This window comes from Scardinius erythrophthalmus (genome assembly GCF_964197995.2).
Source record: "Scardinius erythrophthalmus genome assembly, chromosome: 5".
NCBI classification, from domain to species: Eukaryota; Metazoa; Chordata; class Actinopteri; order Cypriniformes; family Leuciscidae; genus Scardinius; species Scardinius erythrophthalmus.
Genome location: NC_138225.1, coordinates 21,812,560 through 21,835,872, shown reverse-complemented (window position 1 = coordinate 21,835,872; position 23,313 = coordinate 21,812,560). Strand labels below are relative to the sequence as shown.

General features: G+C 38.2%; 2 protein-coding genes across 2 annotated transcripts in view; both read right to left on the bottom strand.

Moving 5' to 3' along the window:
• LOC308690351 (myosin heavy chain, fast skeletal muscle-like) overlaps nt 1-21,326 on the bottom strand; it is a gene marked incomplete at its 3' end in the record, with an annotated part of 102,591 nt that extends 81,265 nt beyond the window's left edge. The window contains exon 1 of the mRNA XM_081364754.1: nt 21,290-21,326. The remainder of the gene's footprint in view (nt 1-21,289) is intronic.
• Nucleotides 9,020-21,504, bottom strand: LOC308691349 (myosin heavy chain, fast skeletal muscle-like). Its single transcript, XM_081366426.1, has 41 exons — nt 21,480-21,504; nt 21,290-21,326; nt 20,630-20,844; nt 20,384-20,527; nt 20,144-20,300; nt 20,013-20,040; nt 19,726-19,840; nt 19,479-19,571; nt 19,302-19,365; nt 19,109-19,207; nt 18,924-19,027; nt 18,696-18,834; nt 18,426-18,544; nt 18,181-18,330; nt 17,926-18,096; nt 17,534-17,834; nt 17,381-17,445; nt 17,203-17,290; nt 16,995-17,112; nt 16,778-16,901; nt 16,537-16,673; nt 16,176-16,431; nt 14,961-15,203; nt 14,679-14,855; nt 14,441-14,586; nt 14,265-14,355; nt 13,792-14,181; nt 13,590-13,716; nt 13,269-13,387; nt 12,859-13,055; nt 12,589-12,772; nt 12,330-12,495; nt 12,122-12,246; nt 11,709-12,017; nt 11,385-11,588; nt 10,189-10,314; nt 9,930-10,100; nt 9,714-9,818; nt 9,529-9,624; nt 9,281-9,412; nt 9,020-9,142 (listed from the first exon to the last, which is right to left on the bottom strand). The coding sequence occupies exons 3-41, from the start codon at nt 20,834-20,836 to the stop codon at nt 9,128-9,130; spliced, it is 5,802 nt and encodes a 1,933-aa protein (XP_081222552.1). The 5' UTR covers nt 20,837-20,844; nt 21,290-21,326; nt 21,480-21,504; the 3' UTR covers nt 9,020-9,127.
• Nucleotides 21,505-23,313: the final 1,809 nt, after the last annotated feature.

The following is a 23,313-nucleotide window of genomic DNA, read 5'->3' as shown; positions in this document are numbered from 1 at the left end:
TCATACAGGTTTGAAACAACATGAGGGTGAGTATGACAGAATTTTCATTTTAAAGTGGAGTATCCCTTTAAGCCCTAGACGGCGCCTATCTATTCATTCTGGTGAAATCACAAAATATAATGGACACAAAGTGTCCCTGCTTGATATACAACCACTGATGAGCATAATCGGTAAAAAAAAAAAAAAAAAAAAAAAAAACTACGAATGCGGATTAGAACCCAAAACCTCTGACACGCTTGACTAAAGTTCAAGTTCAGCTGCAGTGTTCCTCTTCGGGTAAGTCTAGTATTTTAATGCCAACTGCAAATCTTGCATATCAAGTATGAAGTATATCAATATCAAGTATATTTATATGAGGCTATACTGTGTGTGTTAAATATTTTTGCTCAGTGTCAGATATTTCTCTGTTTTGTAAAAGTCATAATATGAGAAGACAAAATTTTTATCTTAACTCAAGTGTTTTCGGCTACATCAGTAGCCCTTTAAACGGCACAATTTTTCATTTAATCAGAAATCAGAAAATCTTTTTCAGAAAATCACACACACACACACACACACACACACACACACACACACACACACACACACACACACACACACACACACACAGAGGTATTATTTTTTTGATAAAGTGTGTGGGGTTTAGTTTTCTTAAGTACTGTTTCAAGAACCGTTTAAGCACCGGAACCGTTTGAAAAATACAGAGTAGGTACTGGTATCGGATAAAACCCAACCAATACCCAACCCTAATTTTTACAGAGTTGTGTGTAATTTTACAGAAATTATTAGGTAATATTTTACAGATTTTTTTCTGTGAAATTAGAAAACAAAGTAAAGAAGGTATAACTGCGGAAATCAGCATCTATTCAATATGTTTTCCTTACAGATTATTAAGCATGTGGGGGTTAAAGTGAGTTTTTTTAAGGTTAATATTTGTACATACAGTACCCTACATAGGCTACAGTAGGCCTGTATTGAATTATTTTTTATTTCACATTTTATTTTATACTCATTTTGATCATTATTTCATTGTCTTATTCTCCCATAATTTCATGTATATTTTATGAATATTTTTCCAAATCTCCGTTGCTGCACATTCAGGGCTTTGTGTGTGTGAGTGCGCGCTCGCGCGATGACGCAGATTCAAATTCGCCGCCATTACTTTTCCGCTGTTTACTCCCACCCACAACGGTTAACGTTAGCTGATCAGTCGAGTTTGGGCAAGCGGGAGATTTGAATTCAGTCTACTCTCGTGAAGTGGATTTTGAGATCAACAGTGGTTCAAAGCAATCGTATTCGTCAAGAGGCGAGCAGCCGTGAGCAGGAGTTCTGTTGTCAGTCAGTCCGTTTGGATTCTTCGGAAATAACGCCCTTTTCAGTGAGCCTTGTTCGTCACAGCAGACATCATCATGCCAACCGATCACCGGCTGAGGTAAGAGTCTCATTATACTAAGTTACATGTGAACGATATTTTATATTACATTTGTGTTACGTTTACAGTTTTCAAGCTAACGTTAGCATTCTTAAATGATGTTCTGTCATAACTGGCGAGAGCTGGAGGGCAAAACACTGAAAATGTAGCATCATGCGTCTTTACATTTTCCATCTGTTTTAAGAAAGATCAGTTGAACCCACATCTCAAAAGACCTAAAACAAGCTTTCGTAGACTTGTTATACATATCAAAGTCCGTTTAATTGTGTATAAAATCTTTGTTAATACGCGATAGTATCTGTCAGTAAATCAATCTCTTAAATGGCGGGACATTTTGAAACACTGCCTAGAAGCTGAAAACTCTTCTCTTAAAAAATATCCTCGGTTTTAATTATAGTAACCACGTTTTGGGCGGATTTTTATTACCATTTTTAATAACCACAGTTATACTACAAATACAAATAGGCCTACCATGTTCTTTTTTTTTTTGTGTGGTTAAACCATAGTTAATTTTCGTAAGGGTTAACATGGCTATCTCAAGACTGGTAAGAAAAGGAATTCAGTAAATACTATACTTGTTGATGATACAGGAAAGCACATGAGACTAGAATATGAACACAACATGATAAATTGCATATTCTGGCTGCATCTGCTTGCCAACACGTAGCTATAGAATGCATATATGTGCATATATTCAGAGGTGGGCACAAATACATCAAAAACTATTTTGTTACAAACTACAAATACAGCCAGTATACAGCATGAGATGTAACAAAATAAAATACAAAATACTGATGTGAAAAATGTATTTAAATAAAATACAAGTAATTAGTATTTTGAAAATACAAAAATACTCCCACAATAATCTTAAGTCTTTTTTTATTATTTTATTTTTTTATTTTGTTATTGAAAGGTCAATAACACAAATAGTAGCAATAACACAAATATGAGAAATGTGTAAATTAAAAATGGCGAAGTAGCAAAATAAAAAAGGGGGGAAAAAAACAGACCGAGAATTTGTCACAAAATCAAAATTTCATTTTAATCATAATATATATGATTAATCATATTAATCATAATATGTGTGGGTTTGTTTTACACACGAGACTCTAACTGCCATGATCGCGTATGCCTTTTCCATAGTAGAATCGCGCTGCATGCGCAATTATTGAAAAACAATAGGATTGATGTAGCCTGACTTCGTCATACTCATATTCTAGGCAGAATGTGAGTCTGATACTGCTCCATAGGGCTTTGATTATGAGGCATGTCTTAAACAACAACTCTCAATTGGATAGACCTACAACCAATCAGAGCAACGCAGTAAGTGACGTATGTTGAGCGACGTATAGTTGTTAATAGAGCTCAACTGCACACACGCGGTAAGAAGTAGTAAAGTAATGAGTAAAGTAATAATAAAGCACTCCATGAGTGCGACCAAAGGAGAAACCACAATGACCACAGGGTTTTCATTGCGTCCCATCTTCTTAGCGACCATCGGAGTCAGCTGATAAATTAAACTTTTGCCGAATCCCGTAGGAAGGACGGCAAACACATATTTCCGATCGACAAATGCCTTGATTGCGGTTCTCTGTTCATCTTTTAAAATTAATGCGCTGTCGATTTCTTTTATAACAGACGCGATAGCGGAATCTAAACATCTCAATTCTCCTGCTGCAGTCATCTTTGTTGAAATCCAATTCAACCCAAGCGCTCTTTGATGACGTGGGTGATTACGTAACCGCAGATCATCTGTCCATCATCGATTAAAGCCCGCCCTGGCAATTTGATTGGCTCGGCCTTCTGGGAGCCGAGCATAATTACTCCTCAACGGATCGAGTCCAGACCGAACTTCCCGACCAAAAAATGTTGTGGGCGGGGTTTGGCCTGGCACCCAGGCTAGGATTGGTGATTATTTTATACAAAATCCGACGGAATATCAGTATTTCTCATATGTAATACGTTTAAAAACGAAAACCTGCAGATGGATGTTATATTGTGAACGCTCGCTTAGCATGGAGATTTCAGTGGAGTTATAAAAGACGCGCTGTTTCATAATAGGTATGAGGTCCTTTTATGAATGACAACACAGTGCATTGATCTCATAAGGCACAATTATTTTCTCTATAATGCCGTTCAGTGTCCAATATGTGTGTGTGTAGACTGTATATTTTTCACAAAACACTTTACCTTAAAGGGATAGCAAGTTCACCCAAAAAGGAAAATTCTGTCATCATTTACTTATCCGTATGTTGTCCCAAACCTGTATGAGTTTCTTTCTTCTGTTGAAATAAAAAGAAGATATTTTGGAGAATGTTGGTAACCAGACAGTTGACGGAAGCCATTGACTTCCATAGTAGGAAAAAAAATACTATGGAAGTCAATGGCTAGGCTACTGTCAACTGTTTGATTACAGACATTCTTCAAAATATCTTTTTTTGTTTTCAGCAGAAGAAGGAAACTCATACAGGTTTGGGACAATAAAAGGGTGACAAAAGTTTTATTTTTGGGTGAACAATCCCTTTAATGCCGTTTTTAAGAGGAGCAGCGCCACTTCTTCTCCTGTGTTCAAAACATAGACTGTAAAAAAATATGGACGTAGTGTCCGTGACGTCACCCGTAGGAGTTCAAAACTCATTCACTTCTTGGAGGGAGCCCGGTCTACAGGGTGTCACGTGATTTTCGTGCATCTAACCTGGACATTGCCATTGCCAACATCAGACCGAAAATATGGCAAAATCATTTACTATGGTGATAAGCATATGGTGATTTTTCTTAAGTATTTAAGTATTTGAAATACTCTAAATACACTACCTCAAAATATTTTGTTACAAACTACATTTTATTTTTTCCACACCTGCAAAATACAAATTACAAAATACACTAAAGTAATTAAATACGTATTTAAAATACATTTAATTGAAATACTACCCATGTCTGCATATATATTAGGCTTATAAAATAAAAGTTGATAGAATGTTTGTGTTCTGATGAAGAAATTAAAGTATCTACATTTTGGATGGCCTGGGGTCATCATAGTAGCCTTTTTCATAACGCATTGATCCAGATGAACAGACAGTTACACCCCTAACGTTAGGTGTCTCGTCGCAGCTCAAAACTTCACTGTTAGCCTTTCCTGCTCAGCTTCAAGATCATAGTCAGTTGAGGTTTTGCATTGTCTCAGTGGAACATATTCTGACATGTGTAAATGTAATACTGAGTTAATTTTTTTTTTTTTTTTTGTGATTTCAGGTCAAGTGGAAAGCAGAATGATCATGGCAAACAAGGTATGGGAAGAAGTAATTAAAAATATTGTAATGGCCAAGTCTTCTGATTCCATATGATTGCACTAAAAGTGGCAGAAAATTTAATTTGTTTTATACTATATTTTCCCATATGAATATTCATTTGATCCTTGTGAGGCCACTGTAGCTGCACAAGGTTTGTTTTTACTACAGTAAAACCACGATTGTGTTAGATTCCACCCATCTATTTATTTATTTATTTATTTATTTTTGTAGCGTAACTAGGCTTTGTCATTTAGAAACATGACTTTTCCTATCACTTAATGACACATATCTCTACTTTTAATTCCAGCTAGAGGATCTGATGGTTGCTGCTTGCATCTCAGCCTACCTGATGGAAAATTCTTGCTGGATGAATGACCTTCACCTTCAACTCAACCTTGCCAAGACAGAACTGCTTATGATTTCAGCCAAACCATCCTTGCTGTGTGATCCTGCTGATTTGCCTTCTACAACATCAGAAAGATCCGGCCCTTCCTATCGGAGCCACACAACTCCTTGTCTAAGCTCTTGTTCTATCCAGACTGGACTATTGTAATGCTCTCCTGGCAGCTCTTCCAGCATCAGTCAAACCTCTGCAACTGATCCAGATGCTGCAGCAAGACCTAAACTCACTGCTTCAGATCTATGTGTCTCCAGAAGCATGTGTTCTGCAAGTGAACTGCATTGTTCTGCATTGTGCACTGTGCTACACTAACTGGGACTTGTCACTGCACTTGTTGCTTCTATTGTTCTCTTAATTTTAAGTCACTTTGGATAAAATGTAATTGTAAATGTTTAAAATAAGTTATATTAGAGTATAAAGGCATACAGCAATAGTCTTTTAATGTGGATATTTTTACATGTTCTAAATTATATACTAAGCTTGTATTTCCTATCATTCACGTATCTTGATGTTCAGTGTTTGTTTAATGAGTAATACTGTAAATGTGCAGGTATTCCGTACTTGTACGTTTAGTTAATTTAACAGAAATTGACTGTACATTTGCTATTATTAAGTACTTAATTAGAGATTGGTCAAAGTTGTGAAACTGGATTTGCAAAAATTAAAACCGTAAATATACCAACTTTGTATTTGAATTGATGTACTTATTGCATTTTTATACATAACTTCATAGTTATTTTACACAGAAAAACTATACATTTAAAGATAATTACTGTAGATAGACAGAGCATTATTATAAATAACTTTATGTATGCCTAGGTAGCATAGGTTGCTATGATACCCTAACTGACAAAAATGCCGAAAATAAGGCAAAAGGACAATCCAGTGGTGATTTAAGTGGAATCGTAACACATCCGGCACAGCTCCAGTAGGCGGAATCGTTTCACGCACCCGTTACGCATCTGTAACGGGATGATCAGGCGGTGCTGGATCGGCGCTGGCACATATCCGCAACAACCCCTAAAAACAGACCCGAAACGGCTTTGGCCCGATGTGCGTTTGGACTCAGGAACGAGTCCGTGAGGCGGATGCGGGACAGACCCGGCTCTATCGTTTTGCGGTTGCGGCCCTGTTCCGTTACAGCGTCCAGTGGCTATCTGGGAAGCCATCGCATGTCTGGTTGTTTGATGAGAAAGAGATGAAATGTATTTGAAACTAGAAAAATGCATTTCCGGAGGAACTGCAAAGTGTGCTTGCTCGGGTGCAGTGCACTAACGTTAGCAGGTAGTGGATAGATGCGAGATGCGAGAAAAAATGCGAGAATGCGAGAAAAAAGATGTCAAACTGTCTTTTATTTTCGAATTTAATTCCTCAATCAGTGCTGGACCGGCATTTTCTGTCTTCCGCTGAGCCCTGGCCGTAGACAGATCATATGTTTTACCCCGTCAATGCAGTGGTCTGCGTTGCGCTGATCTTATTCACACTATCGAGTGTAGGTGCAGCATTCTAACATTGAGTCATAATGAGCTGTTTGTGAAGAAATTATCCGCTTCCAAATTAGCAAATTTGCTCTTTATGGTGTGCGAGTGATAGAGCGAGGCAGCAACGAACCATCAGCTTGCAGCATAACAACATTGAATGCTCGGCCGAACAGCTGATCATAGCTGTTTTTTGTCATACCAAATTGTGTTTTAGAGATTTTGTTTTTGTTTAAGTAAACGTGCATCTTGTGTAAACCTTTGAATCGTTCTCCTATGAGTGAACGTGCATCTTGTGAAAACCTCTGAACCGTTCTCCTATGTCTCCTATGTCTAAACCATCTTAACAGTGGAGCGTAGGGGTGTCCTGCCTTGTTTATTTTGAAATCGTTTGATCTCTGTTTTTTGGGCAGGGAGATAGGTAAGGTAAATGTATTTTCTTTTGGTATTTGATTAGGTTATTCATTTTCCCCTCTTTTCTTTTTATATTCGTTTTGTTTGTTATTTTGGCCTTTTGGACACCCTGAAGATTTGCTCTTTGTTTCACTTGTTGTTCTTTAATAAATGTATTACTTTTTGCTTCAATTTTGTGCATTTGTTTTTTTTTTTATTATCGACCGGAGGGATGCGTGCTGGGATTCCCATTTCCACAACCCCACAACCACAACTAATTATTTATTGCGCCTCTTTAGTGTTTTATATTCCCCTAGAGGCGGGGGCGTAATAATGGCGGACAAACGACATGGACTCGTGATGTCATCTTCGCGAGCAACTTACACCGGTACTGACCGTACGTTTTAAAGTTGGAACAGTGTCTCTGTCTCAAAGGGCCTAGGCGCAGGAGCTGGCCAAAAATTTTCTCCCGGGAATAATAATAATAATAATAATAAGAAGAAGAAGAAGAAGAAGAAGAAAACTTAAGAAGAACAATAAGTGTGCTGCTTTCAGCAAGCACACTTAATAAACGTGTTAAGAATTCGAACAGCTGTTGCAGCAGAGGAGGACTATTATTCTGTTGAGAAGAACCATGGAGAGGAACTGATGAACAACTGACGGCACGGTTTGAAAAGGGGTGTGCGGAAAAAGGTGTGTTTCCCTCCCGCCCACATGTGGAGATGATTATCCAAGCTGATTATTTGTTTTCAACCCCAGAACGTAAAAACGAAATATCAAGCCAAAATCTTTTTTTTTTTTAATGATAAATGAAAAAGGCGCAGTGTTCTATATTTCTTTTAATTTTAAGTAAAAAAGTGAATGTTCGGAAGATATCGTGTTATTCCTGACAAAGCTATTATGTACTTTTATAACTTTAGAAATATTTCAGTACTTAAAGGGTTACTTCAGGATTTAGCATTAAGCTTTGTATTAGTAGAAAACCTGTAGTATTTTCGAATTACCATGCTTTCCCCCCTCATATCCCCCTGAGAGGAGAGATTTATGTATTTTTTTGTCTGGAAAAAATCCTCCGATGACGCAAAAATCGTCATTTTGCGTCATCGGAGGATTTTCTGTCCAGAGGCTAAAGACTACAGCCAGTAGATGGCGTTGTTCCGCATGTTTTCAACCCGCCCATACAGGGTGGGATCTCACTCACAGAATGTACACAGTATCAGCCGTCTTTCTTTGGAAGCTAAGCTAGCATGCTCTTGTTCTGTGGAGAAAGCTGAATAATAGGAGAAAGCTGAGTAAGTAGGGGTTACCATCTTCCTTTTCCCGGACTTGTTAAAAATGTCCGGGATTCGGCTTTTGCGTTCTGCGGTCGCCATTCATTGTTTACATGCACACCTCTCGTTAGTCGTTTCAATCTAACTGAATTAATTCCGATCGGTGAATCTGACTGTAGTGTTTACATGAACGCTAAACAAGTGATCGGTTGATGTGCGTTTTAACATTGCTAAGAAAATTCCCGCTCCTCCGTGAGAGATGCGAGACCCGGCGCGTCTCAGTAATGAAGCCACCGGCCTCGCGCCGTTCTCCCGCGGCCGTCAGCCTCGTCCTGCTCGCCACAGTAAACATGATGAATGGCGACTGTAGAACGCAAAAGCCGAATCCCGGACATTTTGGGTCTCTAAATCCCTGGCAAACTCATCACTTACTTAGGCTAGCCTTGTTGTTTTCAACTGTGCTCTCTAACCGATAGGCGTGGCCTCCTAAGGCAGCGAAGCAAGTGCATTCTGGGAGTTGTTGTCTTTCATCCACATAAGCCAAAAATACATTTTCTGGCTTTTCTCAGTCTAGAAAGCTCCAAATTCAAAAGTTTCTCCACATTTCTTCTACTTAAATGACCTATTTTAAATACACATTCATCTTCCCAGAGGTGAAGTATCCCTTTAAGTGATAATGTCATTATTTTGATCAATTCATTATTTTTTATTTATTTGTGAGTAACATTCCTCTAAAGATCACTCCAAAACAAATGTTTGCACATGGTAAGGACAGATTTATTTCAAAAAGAATTTTAAAAGTAATTCTACAGAACAATCATATTATATGACTTCAGTAGAGGCTCCCTTTGGGTTTGGGGGTTTCACTCTTCTTTGGCCTAAAACAAAATGAAGCACATTCATAAGTCATGTAAATCAGTACATTTTCAAGAATAAGCTGAATACTACATATGTTTCTACTCTGTAAATGTGAGAACAAATCTACTGAGTACAGACTCTGAAATTATGCAACTGACCTTCCCAGCATCACGGCTCTTGGCTCTGAGCTTGTTGACCTGAGACTCAGAAATGTCAGCACGCTCCTCAGCCTCCTCAAGCTCATGCTGCACCTTCCTCAACTTGGACAGGTGAGTGTTGGCTTGCTCCTCCTAAAGAGTAAAATTTTTACCATGCTTGTTAACTAAGCTGTGGTGCAGCAGTGATATCTCACCAGTTAATAAATTACTAATTAATTAATAATCAATGTGCAAAAATATATACATACCGCCTCCTCAGACTGCCTCTTGTAGACTTTGACCTTCAGCTGCAGCTTATCAACCAGATCCTGAAGTCTGTTGATGTTCTTCTTGTCCTCCTCAGTCTAAAAACAATTTCATAGATTTATTCTAAATATTTGACTATAAATGCATGTATGAATGACTCAATGGATTTAGTCAGACATGGTCATACCTGATAAGAGAGCTCTTTCACTCTCCTCTCATATTTGCGGACACCTTTAACAGCATCAGCTCCACGTCTCTGCTCTGCTTCAACTTCAGCCTCAAGCTCACGGACCTTTGATAGCACATAAAAATTCTCAGACAAGTACTAGTGTAGTCATTGGGAACCTGAGATAATGCTTTAATTTTAAAATGATGTTTGTTGTGATCCCTTAAAAGTTCTCACCCTGCTCTCCAACTTCTGGAGTTGTTTCTTTCCTCCTTTCATGGCCAGACTCTCAGCCTCATCCAGACGGTGCTGCAGGTCCTTCACTGTGACCTCCAGATTCTTCTTCATCCTCTCAAGGTGAGAACTGGTGTCCTGCTCCTTCTTCAGCTCTTCTGCCATCATTGCAGCCTTTTGTATTAATACAGAAAGTCAGTAGATCCACATTTTTCAAGTATGGAAACATCTTTTGAAACATTTGGCAGCTACTGTTACTCACATCAGTGATGGCCTTCTTGGCCTTCTCCTCTGCATTTCTGGCTTCCTGTACAGTGTCATCAACTTCACTCTGGACCTGAACAAGGTCAGCCTCAAGCTTCTTCTTGGTGTTCAGGAGACTTGTGTTCTACAAAATTAAAAGCAATAGTTTAACCATTTTGAAAGATGCTCTCAATTTCCTTCATTGTACGTAGGGATTCTCCAATCAGGATTTTTGCAGCCGATCCTGATCATTCAGGCTTTACATAAAATGTAAGCTCTCTGTTGACTCCTTACACCCTGAAAGGCATTTTTAATGATTTCACATCTAAGTGACACTTTTTCATGCTTGACATGATGATTATTAGAAAGTATACATGACATGTCATGAAATCAAGTTTGAGCTTGTTCACAATCATGTCAACTGCATCTGATCCAAATTCTGTGTTGAAATCTCCAAAGCAATCAAAAGTTATGGCATTTAGAACCATGGTAGCCTTTTATCAAAAGTCCAAAAACCTCTCCAAACAAGTGATCGGAGTGTTTTACTGAACATAAGAACTACTTACATTGTGTAAATGCCACAAAGCATAAAAATATTTACAATAACATAGAATAAGTAACAAGCAATAAGATCCCGAATGATGACTGATGATCTTCCAGCGCTGTTTCAGCTGTGCGCTCCAATTCTATGGCACACAGTAAATCTCCTGTCAATCTGAGCGATCAAACCAAACAAAGTGTGCTCCACATCATCTCTACCTACCACCCAAGATCCAGTTTCCATTTTTTGAACTTTCAAATGACATTGGAAAAACTTTGTCATTATCGCGACATGATCAGATCCTGGAAGTCCTATAGCTTTAGCCAAGCAGCATGTCATGTTACTCCATTAGGATTTTCTTAAGAGCTACGCATCATGTTATGTTGTGTGGGCTCATTTGAATCGAGACAGCCTGTTCTCAATAAAGATGTGTGATTTACTATGTTTTACTGATATTTCGCGAAGTTGCAAAACAAAGCGTGGCACAAAAGTCTCTTCTGTATACTGTTTACATGTTTACAACATTACTGTTTACCATTTTTATTATGTCAATAAATTGCGATCGGTTTGTGAAATCGGCCAAATTTAGTGACTACCGATAGACTATCGGCCGATAGCGATCTGCGGCTGATCGATCAATGCATCCCTAATTATAAGAAACAAAACGCCCTTACCTGAGAGTGCAGCAGCCCAACACGCTCACTGGCATCCACCAGCTCTTGTTCAGCCACTTTGCGGCCTCTCTCTGTCTGCTCCAGAGCAGCTCTCAGCTCCTCAATCTCAGACTGCATCAGAGTGTTTCTGCGCTCCACCATGGCCACCTGCTCCTTCATGTCTTCCTGTCCTCTTTGGGCATCATCAAGGTGCAGTTGAGCATCCTGAACATAACAATAGCTTTAGAATAAGCTTTCAGTTTGCTTTCTGGTGACCATAACCTGACAAAAGTTAGATTACACAAACATATTACTAAATTCCAAAGTCGAACAGAAGTCAAATACCTTGAGTTGTCCCTGAACGTTCCTGAGCTGTTTCTGGGCCTCAGCAGCCTGGCGATTGGCGTGACTCAGCTGAATCTCCATCTCATTAAGGTCTCCCTCCATCTTCTTCTTGATTCTCAGGGCATCATTCCTGCTCCTGACTTCAGAGTCCAGAGTGCCCTGCATGGATTCAATGACTCTCTGGCTGTTCCTCTTGATCTGCTCCATCTCCTCATCCTTCTCTGCAAGCTTCCTGTCAATCTCACTTTTGACCTGATTTAGCTCAAGCTGGACACGAAGAATCTTGGACTCCTCATGCTCCAGTGTTCCCTATGAAATATAAAAACAACATGTAATTTCAGAATTAAAATAATATTTAACAACACAGTAAAATGGTTTGAACAAGAATGACATATTAATCTCCAGATACTCACTTCGGCCTCTTCCAGGGCAGTCTGAATCTCTGACTTCTCAGTCTCCACTGTCTTCTTGGCCTTTTCCAGTTCATGGATGCTCTTACCAGTCTCACCTAACTGCTCTGTCAGATCTGAAATCTCCTCTACAAGTTAAAAAGAAAATATTATCAACATAAATATATTGTGAATCACTACAGATTTAACACCATAAGACATTGAATCTTACGCTGCAGATTCTTGTTCTCTCTCTTTAGGGTCTCCAGCTGATCCAGACTCTCCTCATAGGAGTTCTTCATCTTGAACAGTTCAGTGCTGAGTGAACGAGCCTCTTTCTGGGCACCTTCCAGCTCTGCCTGACCTTCCTCATATTTCTGCTTCCATTCTGCCAGGACCTTTGGTCCAGATATTTCAGGGTCAGGTTTCATATGTAACATGTTGAACAAAGCCCATTCTGGCCATGCTTTTCAAAGAGAAATTGATTGTACCTTGTCAAAGTTTCTCTGCTTCTTGTCAAGGTTAGCAGCCAAACCATTGGCTCTCTCCACATCAATCATGAGGTCCTCCACCTCACCCTGGAGTCTCTGTTTGGTCTTCTCCAGAGATGCACATTTAGAGTTTACTGCCTCAACTTGTTCCTCTGCCTCTTGCAGACGCTGAGCCAGCTTCTTTCTGTTATATTTTTTGTAACATTTAGTCAGAAGATGCATGCAATTGCACAAATTATTAACACATATCACTTCTTTTGATGTTCATACTTGGACTCTTCAAGCTCCTCAGTGCGCTGGATGGCATCAGTTTCATATTTGGTTCTCCACTGAGCAACCTCACTGTTGGCCTTTGACATTCCCCGCTGCAGCTCAGCCTTTGCCTCCTGCTCTTCCTCAAACTGCTCACGGAGCAGGTCACAGTCATGACGGGCAGATTGCACAGCATGGGCCAGTGCGTTCTTAGCCTAAAGGAAAAAGTCACATAATATTTACATTAATTAATTTAGCAGACACTTTTATCCAAAGTGACTTACTAATTAACAATACAAAATGTGATATTAGCTTTATTGTATTACATTAGCTTTGTTGTATAGTGTTGTATTAAGTTTTTTGCATTATATTAGCTTTGTTGTGTAGTAAGTGGAAATTATGTGATTGTTTTCATTATACTATATTACCTTAACCTCCTCTTCAATATGCCTCTTAAGCTCCTCGATTTGCTGAGTGAAAGCTTGTTTGCCTCTGGTGAGCTGAGAAACCAGAGCCTCCTTCTCCTCCAGCTGACGGCCAAACTCACCTGTATAGATTTAAATTCACTGTGTCAGATTGTGCTGTCTCTATCAGTTACTATCAAAACAAACTCTTTGAAAGCAAAATGTAAATAAGTGTGTTTTCTTCTGATAAGACTGTCAGAAATTCAGTGCTATATATAACCTTAATACACCACACTCAGTTACTGTTGGAATACTATTAATTTATTCATGATTGTCATTAGTTACCATTTTCAGTTTGAAGTCTTGCTCTATGAGCACTGAGGTCATTTAACTGGCGAATATTCTCATCATTCTTGGATTTTATTTCACTAAGTTGGTCCTCAAGTGTGCGGCACATCTTCTCAAGATTAGCCTGCAAATACAAAAGTCATTAGATAATTAAAAAACTTCAACCTGTTATGTATTCTTTAAACATAAAATTTCCTACTTTTCCTTTGGCAACAGCTTCCATGTTGCTGGAAAGATCGTCAATCTCCATTTTGAATTCGCTCTTCTCTTTCTCAAGCTTCTGCTTAACACGCTGCAGGTTGTCGATTTGCTCTCCCAGCTCGGCCACGCTGTCTGCCTGCTTCTTGCGGAGGGCAGCAGCAGTAGCTTCATGCTGAAGGGTGGACTCTTCAAGATCACGACGCAGCTTCTGGAATTCAGCTTCACGCTTCTTATTCATCTCGATCTGAGCAGCAGTGGCTCCTCCAGCCTCCTCAAGCCTCTCACTGATCTCCTCAAGTTCCCTGGAGAGATCAGCTCTCTGCTTCTCAACCTTGGCACGAGCAGCACGCTCAGCCTCGATCTCTTCCTCAAGTTCCTCAATGCGGGCCTATGGTGGAAAGTAGTTAATTTGATTTTTATTTTTCAGCATTTAATTATATTGATTGTAATGTTGAAAAAATCTCAAAATACCTGAAGCTCCTTGATCTTCTTTTGGAGTTGAGCACCCAGAGATTGTTCATCTTCTATCTTGCTAAGCAGCTGGCTTGTTTCAAAGTCTTTCCTGTGGGTGTTCAACAATAAGTGGTTTGGCAAAACAAAAACAAAACTTAATAATAATGTTTTCAAAAATGTTATGCTTTAATTACTTTTTTATTTTCTCCTCTGATTGCTGCTTGTCATTCTCCAGGTCCATGATGGACTCTTGGGCTAATTTCAGGTCTCCTTCAAGCTTTCTCTTGGCTCTCTCCAGGTCCATGCGGAGCTTCTTCTCTTGTTCAAGGGAACCCTCAAGCTACAGGACAATGATAAATAAAATATGTTCACAGCTAAAAAAAAACATGGCTAATTTGATGAATTAATAACATGTTTACATTATCAACTCACATCATCAACTTGCTGCTCAAGCTTTGTCTTGGATTTGGTCAGGGTGTTGACTTTGTCCTCCTCGGCCTGAAGATCATCCAGTGTCTGCTGATGTGACTCTTGGAGGGCTTTCTTCTCCTTCGTAAGCTTGGCAATGCTCTCATCCTGAGCTGCCATTTCCTCTGTCAAGTTCTTCACCTGTGTGATTTTTGTTCCAAATAAGCTTATATTTTACACTTCATTTTCTTTATCAACACATAAAAAAGAGATTAAATCTAATCTTAAACCAACTCAATCTCCAACCTTATTCTCAGTGGCATGTTTCTCCTTCTCCACTTTAGCCAAGGTGAGCTCCAAGTCATCAATGTCTTTCTTCAGCTCAGAGCACTCATCCTCCAGTTTCCTCTTCTTGGCTGTCAGTTCAGCATTGATTTCTTCCTCATCCTCCAGTCTCTCAGTTGTCTCTTTGAGTTTAGCTTCAAGCTGGATTTTGCTTTTGATCAGACCCTCACACCTCTCCTCTGCATCTGAGAGATTCTCAGATTCCTGTTAAGAAAATAGGTTGCTATATCATTGGAAACCACATTGCTCATTTTAACGTGTCAGACTGCAACTCATACTGTGTGTGAAGAAAATATCTCTTGTGTTAAATATAGGGCAAGTTATAGCAACAATAACGCTTTAACAGTTAAAAAAAATAGTGACGTTAATGTAGGCTTTATTTGACGCTATGAAATGAATCACCCGTAGGTCAAGCCAGGGTTGCCAGATCTAAGTTTTTTCCCTATATCAAACACTATTTGTAGCTCCTCCCGTCCAATAATAGACCAAATAAGTATATTCTTTCACTTTAATATCTCGAAAAACATGCATGAATCGCAGAAGGTATTCTGATTTCATATATATATATATATATATATATATATATATATATATATATATATATATATATATATATATATATGAAAGATACAGTATACAACTTACCGAAATCCGTATCATGACTCATAATCACTCAATCTGTGTTTCAACCGCGGAAAGACGTCAATAAAACAGCTTATGAACAATATCACTTATTGTTACATTTACCTCAGGAAAGTTATCAAGTTGTCACTCACAGTTTGTTAGTTAGCTATAAAAACACCAGAGAAGAGCTTATTTACTGTTAATTATATATGTATGTTTGAATAAATTCGCCATGAAGTGTTTATGAAAACTACCTTATAACTGAGTTGTACAAACATTTGAGCTATTTGAGTGTAAATAGCCTATTATATCTGGATATAAATAGCAGCTGAATATAATAGCTCTGTTGTTCATTTAAAATTATAATATTATAGTGTACCAAATGAGAAGGTTCCCTGAATTGTTTGCAGCCTTTTTTGGGAGAGATTTTTTTTCCTTAAGAAAAATCAAATTATTGGTATCAGTATTGGCATCGGCCGATATCATTCTGAATAATCAGCTATCGGTATCAGCAGAGAAATTTAGTATCGGTGCATCTCAAAAAATACTCACAGATGCTACTTGTAGCTGTAGATCATTTTTCTCTTGCAGCAGTGCTACCATCTTCTCTTCAAGTTCCTTCTTTTTGGCTTCAGCCTTGGCAAGATCTTCTTTGCATTTTACAAAGTCCTCTTTCATGGTTGCCAGCTCTTTCTCAGTTTCGGCACTCTTCAGTAGAGGCTTAACCTTGTAGTAAACCTTCATCCATGGCCAGTGTTTGACATTCATGAATGAACGGATGTTGTACTGGATGGTGTAAATGGACTCCCTGTGAAAAATTCATCATTAAATGCCATAATCATTATAATTATATAAATTATAATTAGTTTCCACAGTTATTGTTGATGTCATCTTTACTAATGACAATACTCACCTCCTTTCCATCATCTTCACAAACTCCCTCCTCATCACGTAGCCACGGCAGAGAGCCTGAGTCATTGTGACCAGAGCAGCCAATTTCTCATCACGCATCTCCTCAAGAACACCCAGAAGACCAGCTTTGAAGAACACCTGAATTTATGTAAAACAGTAAATCAAAAAATATTGATTTAACCTGTATAAGCTAAATGACCATGATCACCGAATCTTTGAAATTTGTAAAGCTAAATATGAACCTTTGTGGTTCCAAATCTGTACTCGTCATGATTAACGTCGATGGATCCCAGGAGTTTCTCACTGGCCTTCTTGTTATCCATAAACTGTCCCTCTGGGATAACACTGGCATTCAGCACCTTGTATCTATGGAAGTAATATCAAATATCAAAATTATTTATATCTTCTAATAAAGAGTCTCCAACAGGAAATTGTATTTTCATGTGGTGTCATTTATACCTCTGTTTGAAGTCACCATAGAGGATTCTGCTAGGAAAACCCTTTCTGCAGATTCTGATACCCTCCAATACACCGTTACATCTCAGCTGGTGGATAACCAGGAAGTTCTCCATGAGACCTATAACGAAGTTTACACCATTAACTCGGTAAATTAATTTCATCATATAAATTGAGTGGCAGAATATCTGTAGACTTGTTAATACTTTACCTGGAGTCTTGGACTCATTGGGAATCAGGCAACGCACAAAGTGAGGGTGAGTGCTCCTCAAGTTGGTCATGAGTTTGCCCAAGTTCTCCTGTGAAGAATAGAAAGGGGTTGCCATGCTTTGTATTTCTTTTTTTCTTCAAATACAGAAATATTGCTGTGATGTCATCTCTATACATACCCTGAACTGGGAGGAAACAGTCTGCATGGAACCACCCTTCTTCTTGCCTCCTTTTTTACCAGTCTCTATTGAGATAAAGATACAAAAGAACATGTATAAATGCAAAAACAAGAAAGAAAGTGCAAAGCTAAATCAAAGTTTGGTTTTCTTTACCCTCAACAACAGGTGGGTAGAGAGTAGCCAGCAGTTTAACAGAAGACTTCTGGTACAGCTGCACAGCAGACTCATTCAGTGGATCCTTGTTCTTGTCCAGCCAGCCAGAAATGTTGTAGTCCACAGTTCCAGCGTAGTGAACCAGGGAGAAGTGGGCTTCAGCCTTGCCTTTGACAGGCTTTGGTTTCTGGAAAGCATTGTTCTTGCCAAGATGCTGATCATATAACTTGTTCTTGAAGGAAGTGTCTGAAGCCTTGGGGAACATGCACTCCTCTTCAAGGATGGAGAAGATACCCATGGGCTGTTTATAAAAGAATGTTGTTTAAGTATTACAATTTTAAGATTTCAAGCATAGAAATTGGAAATGAATATGTTCATAAACCAGTAAAAACCTTCTCAATGAGCTCAATGCAAGCAGCCAAGTCCATGCCGAAGTCAATGAACTCCCAAACAATGCCCTCCTTCTTGTACTCCTCTTGCTCCAGCACAAACATGTGGTGGTTGAAAAACTGTTGCAGTTTCTCATTGGTAAAGTTGATACACAGCTGCTCCATGCTGTTGAACTGGATGAAGAAACAGAACCATTTACTGACTTCTGAATATCACTCAATGTGCCATTAAAAAAGAGATAAAAGAATCATTCTTACATCAAAGATCTCAAAGCCAGCAATGTCCAGCACACCAATGAAGAAGTTTCTTTGTTGTTTTGTGTCCAACATCTGGTTGATACGAACGACCATCCACAAGAACATCCTCTCATAGATAGATTTGGCCAAGGCGCTAACAGAGTTGTACACCTGTAAGTAGAACAGAGTGACATTTTATTCTGCTTCTGCAATAATTAGCCAGAATTTGAGGTTAAACACATGGCATGCTGGAAATGTTACTATACCTGTGGCACGGTCTGGCCTTTGGTCACAAACTCATTTCCGACCTTGACTCTGGGGTAGCACAAAGCCTTCAGCATATCAGCAGAGTTCAAACCCAGAAGATAGGCAACTTTGTCAGCCTCTGCAATTAAAAAAGTTGCACAAAAATCCATCCCTTTTCTTGCCTTGAAAACTAAATGAAAACCACCCTTTTCTTTGTGAAAATAGAAATAAGGATATTTCCATTCAAAGCACCGCATGTTATGACACATATTAGTACAATTTAGTCTCACCCTCTGTGCCATCAGGCTCAGCCTGCTCCTCGCGCTGCTTCTGCTTGAACTTCATGTTGCCATGATGCAGCACAGCTCCAGTGAACTTGTAGATCCCCATTTTCTCCTCATTAGTAAAGCCCAGAATGTCAATAGCAGTCTGAAAATTACAGAGAAGAATGCACTCTAGAATCTTTTCTGCCATATATAAGCATACAGTATGTCAATATTCAAATAGCAATGACTCACATCAGTAGCAACCAGCTCCTCTTTATCATCAATGCTGGCCACTGTGATCTGACCCATACTGCACATAGGGTAGTCATAGGGGTTGGTGGTGATTAGCGTCATTTCTGCAAAATACACAGATTTTTTGAAACAGTGTCTTACAATATTATCTGCCATTTAACACTGAATGAAATGTGTGCACCTACCAAGCAGCTCAGGCTTATGGTTGGTCATCATCTGGTAGAAGATGTGGTAGCCTCTCTCATCTGGAAGCTGGAATGTCACTCTAGACTTCTCCAGCAGATCTGTTGAGACAATGTACTTGAGTCACAATCATCTGAAGAGTGACAGAATCAAGACAAGTGTTCAGGATGGATCAATGAAATCGTGTCCACCTACATGTCTCAATGTCAGCACTAGCCAGTTTTCCAGTGGTGCCGAAGTGAATTCTGATAAATTTACCCTGTTTGAAAAAAAATGGCACAATAGATAAATAATCTCTTTATATAAAACTCTGTATAGAAAAATCCAACACAACTGACTAACTATATTGTAAATAAAAAGTGGTTTACTTACAAACCGAGAGGAGTTGTCATTTCTCACAGTCTTGGCATTACCATAAGCCTCAAGCAGAGGGTTGGCAGCAATGATCTGGTCCTCAAGAGAGCCCTGTGATGTTTGAAGGGTTTTCAGTTATTTTCATTTATTTTCTATTTAATGACTAAACACAATTTATAGGCATTTCACAAATTCACATATCATGTGAGATGAGTGTAAATCACCACCATTCAAAATAAAATGTATGTAGTTTTATATATCATACCTGCATTTTGCCAGGAGTAGGTTCTTTCTTCTTTTCACTACCTGCCACTGCAACTGTGGCAAAGTACTGGATGACACGTTTGGTGTTCACAGTCTTTCCAGCACCAGATTCTCCACTGGTTTATGAGAGATTATAGTAAAACAGAAGTTTAAAAGACATGTAGACTTTTCAAAGTATATTCAGAAGTTCATTCTTAAATTCTGTTTTGTAAATATCTCCATATAGATTTGCCATTTACATTATACTTTAATTTTTGTCATGGTCTGAGATTAAATGAAAATACTTACGTAATCAGGACAGACTGGTTTTCTCTATCTGTTGATTGTAATGTGTAAAATATCCGATAAATATTTCATATATTAACATCATCAAATTCACCTTAATGAATTCTATAGAATTCAATTCCATAAAGTCTTACCAGTCAGCATGAACTGATATGCATTGTCAGAGACAGAGAAGATGTGGGGTGGGGCCTCCATACGCTTTTTGCCTCTGTAGGCAGACACCACTTCTGCATCATACACTGGGAGCCACTTGTAAGGGTTCACAGTTGCGCAGAAGAGTCCAGAGTAGGTCTGAAATGAGCAGAGACGTGGTCAGATTGCAACAACACAGAAAAAATTAAGTTAAATGCTTTATATGTCATTTCAGAACTTACGTAGATCATCCATGCAGCATAACGCTCTTTGAGGTTATACAGCACAGAGGCTTCATTGAGATGGGTCATCATGGCCATGTCCTCAATCTTGTCATACTTGGGAGGATTCATTGGGTAGACGTCATCCTCCTTTACTGTTCTCTCCTTTAAATTTGATAAATTAGATATTAGATATAAAAAAAAACAATGTAATAAATAATTTAATGAGAATCTACATTAAGTAGAAATTAAAAATTAAAAACTCGCCTCCTTAGTGTCAAGCAAAATAACTGTGGCTTTGCCACCCTCTTTGCTCTTGATTGTTCCCTTGAGGTACAACTCTTTGGCATCAGCCACATAGCAGGCAGTCTTGGCATCAAATGGTTTGCTCTGAGCCTCGATTCTCTCTTTCTCAGGCTTACGAAGGTAAATGGCAGCCTTGCCATAAACGGCCATCTCAGCGTCCGTACTCATGGTGGCGGCTTACAAAAATTTGGATAAGAAACATTGACATGCTTTTTTAATTAATAAAATAATTATATATATATATAATAAAATATTGATAATCATACTGTCCACAAACAGTAGAGGGTCTCATGTAGTTAAGGTCTTTATAGAATATTAAAGTGAAAAGGCCTATTCAAATGTAAAAAGTGTGAACACAATAATCCTTAATTTATGGCGTCTCTAATTAAATCATCTGTCACAATATGCATTTTGTTGATACATTATAATACATAAAAAACTGCATTGATAAATTAAACTAAACTTTTTCAACACTTGTTTTTTTGTTTCAGTTATGTACCACATGTTATATCAGTTATATACCACATCTACGATAAACTAGAGTCTACGTGCATCTGAAAACATGCAAATATTAAACCACGTCTTTTTAATGCAGTAATGCAGTGTGTTGCTACCACCTACCTTCCTCCTTTTGAAAACCAGATGAAATTTTAACACCCTGTAAAGGAATTCAGTAAAAAAAATATATATATATACATTTAGGCATATATGGTAATAATATCTTTTTAAATAGTTCTTCTTTCATATCAATTCACTTAGTATAATCTCATACTAATACCAACATCAAATGCAAAGTATTTCAGCTTCTTACCACAAGCAGGAACTCCTCTAGGCTCCTATGAGACTGGCTGTGCTCTCCTCAAAACTTATATTGAGGTCAATTTGCACACTAAGCAGAGGCTATAAATGGATAAGCTTTAGAGTCCTAATTTATGGTAAGAAGCTACACCTATTCTCAGTCATCAACAGATATAACATCATTTTACACATCAGTTATAGGTATCACATATGTTTGACAATGCAATAGTTTGATAATATGTCCATATTTTGAATAAATTACATGATATTCATAGTCATAATCATATATTTTTTTTAATTTACATATTTTTTAATATTTTTACATTTATACTTCATAAATATTTCATTTTTAATTGACTGACAAGAAAAAAAATCTATTGATTTTAATTTGTGAGGAATTATTTTCAGTTGCAGATTAAATTGGAATAATATTACAACAAACATAAAGACACATTTGATATCTAATATTTTTCACAAAGACAAGCACGTATAACAGAAATGGCCATATAAGTGACTGACTGCATGGAAGATTGCCATCCAAGCTGGCTCATAAAAAAATACCATAACAGTTCACTCCCAGTTTATGAGTCTAGTTTCTATTTATACCTAATGCTTTTTATGATTGGGATGGGTAGACTGTATTACGTGATGAGGGGAAAGATTCAGTGATTTTTCCATTTGCTTTGTCGTGAACACTGCTGTGTTTCCATTTTCATTTCTGTTTATTGCAATGTTTCCATATTTTAATGTTAGACATCTTTAAACTTAATTAGAAGTGGTACAATAATTTGGACTCATTCAAAGTTTATACTTTAACATGAATTTTAAGTTAACATGGAACAAATGACAAAGTATTGTTGCAATTAGTCATCACAACAGTAAAGAACGTCTAACCTCAAATGCCAAAGATATTGTCATGTATGAATAAAAGGAACTAAAGGATTTTTTTAAAATCATTGCTCATTTTAAGGTTTTAAAGACTCACTTGTATTTGATTAAAAACACTGAATTAATCTATTCAATCTTACATTTCCAGCATCACAGCCAGAGGCATTGCTTGTAGGGGGAAAGTTGGGAATGAGTACAAGGGGCCCAGAGCTTTACATAATATTGACAGTAACAAATATACAATCAGGATAATAACATGAACAGGCAGACAGACAGTGATTATATCACATAGAAAAAAAAAGAAAAAAAAAAAGTAAGGCATGCATGCAGATCTGGCGCCAGCCGCCCGCTGATGAGGGGGGCGTTCACCAGATATGCATGAGGCCTACACAATCACGTTACCACAGGACAACAACACCACCAAAATCATTGTATGCCTGCTTAACCCACATGCTCAGCTTATTGCGACCCGTTTAACGGAATATTACGATTAAAACAACGTGAACCGCTACTACTAAGACAATATAACGCTGACAATTGCGACTAATTATCAAACATTTTAAATCACGAGCAAAATATTTAATTGTACCTTTAGCCTCAGTAGAGCTGCAATCTTCTCTTCGATGAGTGAAACCTCCTCAGCAGTAACTCTTTCCATTCGTCTCTGAATTTTCTACTTAGGTCATTTTCAAATGCCAGCTGGATCAAATGTTCTTTTTGTCTATGCAACATGCTGCGTCTGTGCTCAGAAAATACATTCTTCAGCGTTGAGAGAGTTCTCGCACATAGCAGTCGAGGCCGCAAATGTTAGTGCATGTTTCGAGGCAGTCAGCACCACTGGCATGGCTTGGAAAACACTGGAGTTATTTGAAAGAACTTTGAACAACGTCACTTTCTCGTCCTGGCCTGTGCACAGTGTTTGCCAACACTGACGTGCAACGGTGAACTGAGACTCCACC

Coding starts and splice junctions, on each gene's coding strand:
- LOC308691349 (XM_081366426.1), bottom strand. CDS start 20,836: ATGAGTACGGACGCTGAGATGGCCGTTTATGGCAAGGCTGCCATTTAC. Junction 16,902..16,994: donor TATGGTGACTTCAAACAGAG/GTATAAATGACA, acceptor TTACTTCCATAG/ATACAAGGTGCTGAATGCCA. Junction 15,204..16,175: donor TACAGCTACAAGTAGCATCT/GTGAGTATTTTT, acceptor TTTTCTTAACAG/GAATCTGAGAATCTCTCAGA.